The following is a 9,523-nucleotide window of genomic DNA, read 5'->3' as shown; positions in this document are numbered from 1 at the left end:
GACCCTGTCCTTCTGCGAGCCAGCCCTGTGGGCAGTCAGGCCCAGGGTCTCCCGCCCTGGTGATTTCAGGCACCTTCTACTAGTCCCCTCTGGCCGGGGTCCCCAGTTTCTCCCTTTCCCCTTGTTTTCATACATTCTCCTACACTGGGGGCAGCTTATAAACACTATGTTCCTGTCTTTATCTGGAATTACTCAACTGTAAAATTCATCCTACTGGCCAATTGTGACACCCGGGAGTGTGGCAATCTTCATTCATTTGTTTATTCCACAAACACATATTGAGTAACGACTCCTTGTCACTGGTAAGTGCTTCTGAAGCTCTTGCTCCACAAAAAAAGACTGCAAAGGCCAGAGATCATTTTCACAAGTAAAGGTCATCACCTAGACAAATGGACCGCCATGGCTTGGCGATCTATGACTTATTAGCCCAGAGCCAGTGAGGTCTTAGCCTTTGTCTCCTTTTCAAAGGCAAAGGGACTATCTCTCCACTGCAGAATTTGCAGTAGCTAGCTAGGAACAAATCCTGGTTCTGGATATCTGAGCTGTTTTACTTCAGGAGTTTCCTCACTGTAAACTGGTAATAATGAAAGTGCTTATCTCAAAGGGCCATTGGGAGGATAATGCCAGTTCATGCATGTAAAGCCCGTAGGATAGCCTCTGAGTATTGGGAATGCTATGGAAATGTTTGTGATTACTATCTTCTACATGCATAATACTTTTGATGCTTTGTCAATATTTAGTTTCTGTAGGTGGGTATCTCAAATCAATCAAGTTTCTTCACCACTGTAATTGCTCCCAATACATAATTCATTTATCCCTAGCATAAAGAATTCTGACAGCATGAAGGAATTAAAAACTGTGTACACTATTCTAACTAAGTAGCACTTCAGTAAAAAGCCAGTTAATAGAGATTTGATTACTGCAAGATTAAATTCTGAAAAATGTGTTTCCACAACAGACTCTTTGGACAGAGACACAGCCACTTCCCACAAACACCCATACCCACACCCACAGTCTCTTCCTTGGACAACTTCCTGAAAGTAATTGAAACTTGTCCTTCAGCACTTACCTCCTGAGTGTGGCCTGGAATTTGTCATTGCCTGAATTTGACTCACATAAATCATCTTAAATTCCAGTAATCCACCTTTTGACTCAACCTTCTAACCTTCCAATTTCCCCCAACTCCTACTTTAACCTTCTCTTACCTTGACCCTGACCTCTGGTTGGTCTCTTCTTTCCTCGGCTCCCCCACTTGAATCACTCTTCTTACAAATTTCAAGGTCCTTTGCACCCCTCAACCTATGCCCTGGGTCATCAAAACAAATTGCCACCTCTGTTTACCCAGGAGGAAGATTTCACTACAGAAGTCCTGAGATCCTGCAGATTCCTAGTACTGTCCTTTTCCCCACTCCCCCTCCCCTAAGAATTTCCATTCACCTAACTCTCCGAGGAAAGCCTAACATCTACATCTCTGAGAAAACGGAATGTCCTCAGGTATGAACCGTCTTTACTCTCTGCCTGCCTTCATTCATTCATTCATGTAACAAATATTTCTTGAACACCTGTTATGTATTAAGCTCTATGGGAGGTGCTAGGAACAAAATGTAGATAACGACGCCCTTCCTTCGTGACAGTGTTTGGTGATGCATACAGACTTAGACCAATAAGATGTCCAACTACCCCCATGCTGGAAGAAAACCCAAACTCCTGGGTACTCCAGCTGACAGGCCCAGCTGAGCTCAGCTTTTGAGTAATTCCAAGATGACACCAGCTCTCAGTGATTTAAGTCAGGCCCTCAACATTGCAGAGCCATTTAATCCTGTTACCCTCCCTCCAACACTTCCCAACTTTTCTGCTTGGTAGCTATGTCTTTTTCCGGAAGTCTCAGTTTAGGTCTTTTCTTCTCCAGGGCCGTATTTCCTAAATCTTTCCTTGGCTGGGCTGGTGAAGCAACCCCTTTCTAGGCTGCGTTAGCATATCTCCTCCTGTCCATCTTTTTGCACAATATTGGGGAAATCTGTGCATGCTAGATTTCTAGACAAGCGTGCTACCACTGAACTATGTCCCTATCCCTTTTGGAGACAGGGTCTCACTAAGCTGCCCAGCTGGCATTGAACTTGGGATCCTCCTGCCTCAGTCTCTCCAATAGCTGGAATTACAGTGTACAGCATGGCGCCCCAGGTTTCCCACCCCAACCTTTAGCAATCTATAGAAATTACTTATCTTTGTTCATCCCGTAATCATGTGTGTATCAGACCTGGCACAAAGACACTCAACATGTTAGCTGAAGTGTCAGTGTGAACTCCAGGGAAACCTGTATGTAGATGTGTTTGTCTTTAGCGCCCTCTACCTTCTTCATAGCACGTTTCCACCCCATCTTTCAAGCATCCCAAGGGATTTTTGAAAAATGGTACCATTAGTACCATTTCTTTTAAGCTCATATGGCAAAAGAAACTTTAAAAAGCATTATTGGGGGGGGGGGGGCTGGGGTGGTAGCTCGTTTGCCTAGCATGAGTGAGGCACTGGGTTCCATCCCCAGCACCACATATAAAAAATAAATAAATAAAATAAATAAAATGAAGGTCCATTGACAACTAAAATATATATATTTAAAAAGCATTATTTAAATGCATGAATTTGTTCAAGTCTAAGCACTCAGAATGTGATTATATATTAGGGGCTTGAACTGATCTTTCTGCTCTGGTATTCCTGGCAAAGTCAAGAGAGAAGAGAGCCTTGAGAAACAGACCAGTGAAGGTCTATGTCCCAAAGGACAGCATTACTAGGGCAAGTGGGAGCAAGGGAGATGGCGGAGGATTCCAGGAGGGACAGGAACTTGCCATTTTAATACCTCATCTTCCCTGTTCACTCCTATTTTAAGACTAGTCACTGTCTGAGTCTGGTGATATCACACCCCCATCAGGCTTACACTCTAAGACAGTTTTCTGCTTGGCTAGAGTCTATGTGGCCAGGGTTGACCCAATCTGGGTCAGTCTCCTGTCTGGGAATTTGGAATTGAGATGGTCTCTCCACGTGGAAGGAATCATTTCAAACAGCAGAGCCGGGGGCCATCCAGACTGTACAATGTGCACCAGAAAAATGGATGAGTCAGGAGTAGTGATGGGCTAGTCTCCTGTCCCGGGGTTCTGGTAACCTCTATCTTGTCTCATTAAGTAATCTCCCTCTTCCCTTGTGACTTCCAGTCACTTGGATTGTCATTACTTGCTGTCAAAGAATCCTAACCAATGATGTTGAGAGCCACAGCCCAAGGGGCCCCAGCAAACTTCCAGCTGCCAGCTGATTGGCTCCTCTGCGTGATGCTCATTGGGCTGTTTCCCCGCCCTTTCAGACCATGGAGCTGCTCATTGGGGGACTCTTTTGGTTCCGCCCATGCGACCCAGCCAATAGGCCTTAAGAGCGGGAGGAGGGGGGGGGGGGGTTGAGAGGCTCCCCTGCAGCGGGTGGTGGCAGTTGGGCTCTGAGGGAATTCCTGAAGAGGTAGTGTGGTGCAGAGTGTGTGTTCTAAAAATAAAGTTCGTTTTGCTTGACAAGTGGCTCGTGAATTGTGCCCAGCCAGACTGCAGCACAATACAGCTGTGGTTCCTAAATTGTATGCCAAGGCGCTTGGGGCACCACACTGCATTCACAAGGGTGCTGTTATTCCAGTCTTTAATATGGTTCAAGTTGGATGTTTTCAGTATGTTTCTATATTCTGCATGTTCTATGTGAAGAACACCAGCTGGCCACACATGAGGCACATTAAACGACTATCAGGAGGCTACCTGAGAGACTGATGGAGGTGCTGATGCTCAGGGTGCCCACCTGATCCCTTAAGAAGGTTGACAAGTCTCCCAGATCAACCAGATGAACCCAGGGCTGGAGAGCTGAGGCTCCTGCTAGAGTTTACAGTTTGGTAAGGGAGTTCATGCTATCAACGTGCACCAGGTGGGTGGTGAGTGTCCACGTTTAAGATTATTTTAAAAGCAAAACTCTCATCATGCTGAATTTTTGGTTTAAGGCAGATTTAAATTAAAGAACTTTGATAAAACATCAGGTACATAATATTTTGGCATATTTTGTGATCATAGTTAGAAAACTAATAACAATATATTGTTACGTTGTGTGCAAATTGTAACAATGAATCCCAACATTGTGGACAACTAGAATGCACCAGTAAAAAACGTGGAGGAAAAAAAAAATTGATAATGAAGCTAATTCAAACATTTACACCATGTAAATTAACAGATTAAAACTCATTAAAATTTATAAAGAATATACCACTATTTTTTAAAAAGGTAGAAAATTTACAAAGTCACCGACAAAACAATAAAACACCACAAATAAAAAGACATTTTTATTAATGACATGAGCTGAAGTTTTATATTTCTTCATGAATTCAATTTTAAAAAAGGAAATTTTGGAAATCAGTAAAAGGCAGGTCCTTAATCCACTTTCAAATCCTTCCCCACCAGCATTGCAGTCACAGGATGCATGCTTGCTTTGTGTTCCTGGTAGGTATGGATGGCTTGATCACGGGACTTGTCAAAGGCAGCAAGATCCCTGCCAAAAGAGAAGGGAAAGAAAGAGGAAAGAGGGAGAGGGGGAGGGAGAAAGAGACAGACACACACACACAGGAAGGGAAAACAAACATTAAGTTAATATTAGAGATAAAGTTAAAAGTGATGGTTAGGAATAGCTAAATATCACCCAAATAAAGCACAAATCCTGGCCTATTAGGTAGCCTGTGCCAATCTCTGCACCAGAGACTGACCCTTAAACTGGCAGATCACAGATATTCTGGGGTTTTACAGGGAAGGGCCAGAGTGGCAGCATGTAAGTATTTTATTATTTGAACAGGGTCCTTTCACTTACTGGCCAAATACTGGTCTTGTATGAGAATGTGCCTTAAAGACTATCTTTTTTAAAATTGGCTTTTTTGTTTTGTTTTGTTTTTATTTTGGTAGCAGGGATTGAACTCAGGGGCACTTAACCACTGAGCCATATCCCCAGTCCTTTTTATATATTTTACTTAGAGACAGCATCACACTAAGTTGCTGACGCTGGCTTTGAACTTGTGATCCTCCTGCCACGGCCTCCCAAATTACTGGGATTATAGGTGTGCTCCACACCCCAGCTAAAAATTGGCTTTTTAAAGTTTATTTTTTCATTGAGATTTTAAAAGTATAAAAATAGTAAATTTAGAAAAAGAATTTCAGAAAATTTCAAATAATTTGAGAAGGAAAATACTAACTATAGTGAAATAATAATGCTTTGATGAAATACTTTACTTAAAATATGAATTCTGTGGCCATATTAAAAAAATGGATGACTTGTGCTGCCAAATTTTAAACTTGTGAAGTAAATTAAAAACAAATTAATCATGGATATTTATGTCATGATTATATTTTTTTCAGAACATAGACCAAATACATAGTAAAAGTATTTCAAAGATATTTTTAAGTTACATCTTGCTGCCAAAATATGACTTTCCCCCCTGTACCAGGCATCTTTTATTATATGTCAAGCAACCTGCTCTTGCACTTCTTAGCAACATTTGAATAAAAAATGTTTTACCTTATCTGCTGGCATCTATCTCCCTGCATTTAGTTTTAGACACTTTTTTTGTGTTCATACCTACTCACCAATATCTTCTATTTCTTTTAAAAATCCTTCTCTGTATATAAGACCATCTTTAATTTATATCCTTTTTATCATTGTCTAACTCTATTTGGTCAATAATGTTTCTAAAAAAGCTAATAAAATTATTTCAAATTTTAAACAATCAGAAGTGTGAATTCCTCTTCCAAAATTATATCTATAAAAATGAACTTTAAAAAAGTTAAGAATTTTAAAACACTGCATTTTACAAAATTTTTGATTATTCTTCTGATTCCATGTATCATAACTATGAAGCACAGTTTGATGTGGTCTTACTTGAATAAGGGTCGGGTAAATTTCATTCTTCCTTGTTCAGTTGCCATTTTTAGAGCCAAAGGAATTGCTTCCTCCCATTTCGATTGAATGCAGAGCCGTAACCATCTGAAATGTGGATTTTTAGGGGGCATGGGAGAGAAAATAGGAAAGAAGGAACAGGAAACGACAAAGGAAATGTAAAGATGAATAATCCCATTACAGTCAAATTGTACACCACTTTATTCTGAGACTCTCACACCCACATATTTATACACAATTTAGTTACTGGAGAAGAGAAGGAAGCGGAGTTGGTTCTTGAAAAAAAGATCATATTTTAAAAGATTTGGCTTATAGAGGTGCTCATGTACTTTATCAATGCAATTTCTCAAGGAACTGAACTTTCGTTTAAACCTCACACTACAAATTTGATTTAAGAAAGGTTAACTTATAACAGAATCAAAGTTTTCTAACTATTCCCAACTATTCAATTTAGCTGGCTGAGAAAGAAAGCCCATTTTACCACTGAATCCTTCATTCTAATTTTCTTTTTAAGGCAAAAAGCTTATAACAAAGTCTAACAAAAGATTAATATTCTTGTCTTATAGACATAAATACCACTATAATTATTTATAACAATGAAGGAAATTGATAAGGATTTCTCAAGACCCATGGATGGTGCGTACTCTGCTTTCCTTCTCCAGATTTTAAATCAGTGTTCTGCTTTCTTCCACAGAGACAAGTTAAAATGATGTACCTGAATCGTATTTCAGAATTGTTAATGGCATTGAAGTTGTACACCTCTTGCATTCGCTTTATGTGCCCCAATGGAAGAGGTGCCTAAGAGCAAAATACAGAAGCATAACGTATCATTTCAACAGGATTTCTTGGAAGAAAGGAGCTGGAGAGAAATTCTTAGCCAGATTAAAATTCTAAATATTTTATAATAGCGAAGTAAGTGAGATAAAAAGTAAAATAAACAAATATTTACTAAAGTAAGTTTTGTTCAAACTTACTCTGGAGGTTTTTACTAGGAACACAGGGATAATTTACTTTATAAGGTACTTAAAAGAAATAAATGAGAATTACTGTCCTCAGACTTTTTAGTATAAATATTACCTTCCAGACTCTCTAGTCTTTCAAGTATTTCCCTACATATTATATAGCTTAAATTTTTCTACTTCTCCAGATTAAATCATAGTTCTTAATTTTTTTCCTCACGGACTGCCTTTGGCTTTATCTTTATATACGTCCTCCAAAATCACTTTTAAGTTACCTATATCCTTACAAAATGTCAGTTCTTAAACTTTTATGTTATAGACCCTTTGCAAGCTAATGAATAATATGCACCTCTACTATAGGTGAGGGAAATACATTTACCATAAAAATACAAACTTCTATATACAATTTTGGGGGCTCATGAACTTCCTGTGCTATTAACCCACTAACAGGGGGGACAAGTTTGGGTGAAGGAAAGAAAGGAGATGAGTTTAGTCTGGACAGATAGAGAGTTTGAGGTGCTTGCAGAGGACAGGCAGAGGTGCCGCTAGAAGACAGAAACTCTCCTCTCCAGCAGCGGCCTCCTTACCTTACAGGACCCACGTCACACTCACTTGTGGTATCTGTTCTCACTAACTGCCAGGCCTACCCCAAATTATTTAGACTATTAGCTCCTCTATGGATATGTTCAAATATACCCAGGTATGCCACCTGGTTAAGGTCATTGTTGAGGCTCCCTGACCCTCCCCAAGTTTTGCTGCACCCATTCCCAAGTCATCCCATCAGGATTTCTCTCTTCTTGGTCCTAGGCCACATAGCAGTGCTACAGAAATTTATGAAACCATGATGACGCGATGCACTAAAAACTGGTGGTATCTTACATCAATGGGACCCCTGCTGCTCAAAATCCTATTCTTCATCTTTGCAATCCCAAAGGAAATTGTTTCAAATCTCCATCTCCTTTGAGGTTCTTAAACTGGAATCCCCCTTAATATATTACATAGAGACCCAGTCATTATCTCCCCATTCAAAATGCACTACCTTCTAGTCTCATGAGTTCTTTTAATTACCTTAAAATCTGCCTGGATTATTTCCTGTTAACCCTCAAATCCAGTCAGTCACAAAACCTGTGCTTTCATCCTGTACCATCTCTCTCACTGGCCTGGTCTCTTCCTCAACATCAGCTCACTCCTCATGCCTCCCAACCAACTTCACAACTCTGTGGCCCTCATGTCACATTAGTTTTCATTACTCACCACTCCATCAAGTGACTCTTCTATTAAGAATTTGAGATCCTTTCCACTTTCCAACTGACCAGAATAAAATCTAAACTTCTTGATTTAGCGTTTAAGACTCATCATACCTACAAGTCTTTTCAGTGATACTTTCACTGACTTCCTCACCCAACCCAACGGCTTACTCTTCAACACTGGGTACCTTGATGCTCTCTCCAATTTGAATACCTTCCTCCCTCCAAATCAAACTTCACTCCTTCAAAAATCTTTCTTTGATGACCTCAAATGGAAATGAGTTCTTCTGTACTAATTAAACTTTCTCAAATTAGAACTAAAATATATTTCCTTTTATTGCTAAATTTTATATATGTTCCCATTCCCACAGATTACAAGCTTTTTGAGAACAAAGGTGTAGTCTTTCTTAAGTATTTTAGTAATAATCTCAATATTAAACATATTAGGCATTTAATAAATGCTTTTTAAAATAATTATATAAATTGCTTTTTTTTTCTATGAGTTTCCACATTAATATTTTCCAAGGTAGGCACAACATACATGCTGTGCTTCTGTGTCCATTTTAATTTCTCATTTTTTGAGCTAGTACTTACTCTCTGGAGCATCTGTGCTAAAAACTCATTCAACTGATGAGAAGAGAGATCTTTCAAGTCTGCGGCAGTGAATGAATTTAAATCTTCTTCTTTGGCCTTAAAAAAAAAAAGTTACCTGGTTATTTCTGGTTTTGTACAATTTAGTAATATTATTGGTTTATCTGTCATAAAGTAAAAATTAAGAAAAAGACAGAAATGCACAGGTGAGCATTATACAAAATAAATTTAAGCTTGAGCTACTTATATAATCCTGAGATTATGTTACTCTAACTTAAAAAGCTAATAATTCCTAAAATGTGATGTGTGAAATCTAAGAAAAAAGACTATTAATAGTAAAAATAGAGGAACAGCCACTCTCTTTTTTAAATAAATAAATATATACACACACAAACACCCCTTGTGAGGCGATTTCCAAAGTAAAGAAACATTACAAAAAGCATGCCAACTAATTTATAACAACCTTCTTAAACATTGTCTCTCTCACCCAGAATGTCCTCTTCCACCTTGTCCATGCCCAAGCCATATTCAGATCCAGCAGGAATATCCTGCCCTGCAAACAGCAATCCCTCATGCCAATCCCCATCCTGGGGGTAGAAAAGGCACTTTCTTTCTTATTACTTCATCTGTATCTTTCTCATGCTGCTTATCACTTACTGCTTAGCATGACATTTATTTATATAAGAATCTAATTTCTTCAATTAAACTACAGACACTCCAAAGGCAAGTTCATCTCTGTATCCTGCATAATGTGTGGTATAGCATTTTTTTTTA

General features: G+C 39.1%; 1 protein-coding gene across 2 annotated transcripts in view; it reads right to left on the bottom strand.

Moving 5' to 3' along the window:
* Nucleotides 1-4,341: 4,341 nt before the first annotated feature.
* Lta4h (leukotriene A4 hydrolase) overlaps nucleotides 4,342-9,523 on the bottom strand; it is a 37,687-nt gene continuing 32,505 nt past the window's right edge. The window contains exons 16-19 of one of the 2 annotated variants that reach the window (XM_027951603.2): nucleotides 8,753-8,848; nucleotides 6,668-6,750; nucleotides 5,935-6,039; nucleotides 4,342-4,560 (exon numbers count right to left, since the gene is read on the bottom strand). In XM_027951603.2, the coding sequence (XP_027807404.2) occupies nucleotides 4,443-4,560; nucleotides 5,935-6,039; nucleotides 6,668-6,750; nucleotides 8,753-8,848 (402 nt within the window). In that variant the 3' untranslated portion in view covers nucleotides 4,342-4,442. The remainder of the gene's footprint in view (nucleotides 4,561-5,934; nucleotides 6,040-6,667; nucleotides 6,751-8,752; nucleotides 8,849-9,523) is intronic. The other variant, XM_027951755.2, reaches the window with a different exon arrangement.

The sequence above is a fragment of the Marmota flaviventris genome, chromosome 3 (assembly GCF_047511675.1).
Source record: "Marmota flaviventris isolate mMarFla1 chromosome 3, mMarFla1.hap1, whole genome shotgun sequence".
In the NCBI taxonomy this organism is placed as follows: domain Eukaryota; kingdom Metazoa; phylum Chordata; class Mammalia; order Rodentia; family Sciuridae; genus Marmota; species Marmota flaviventris.
Note: the sequence above shows the minus strand (reverse complement) of the source record. Positions and strands in the feature narration are given on the sequence as shown.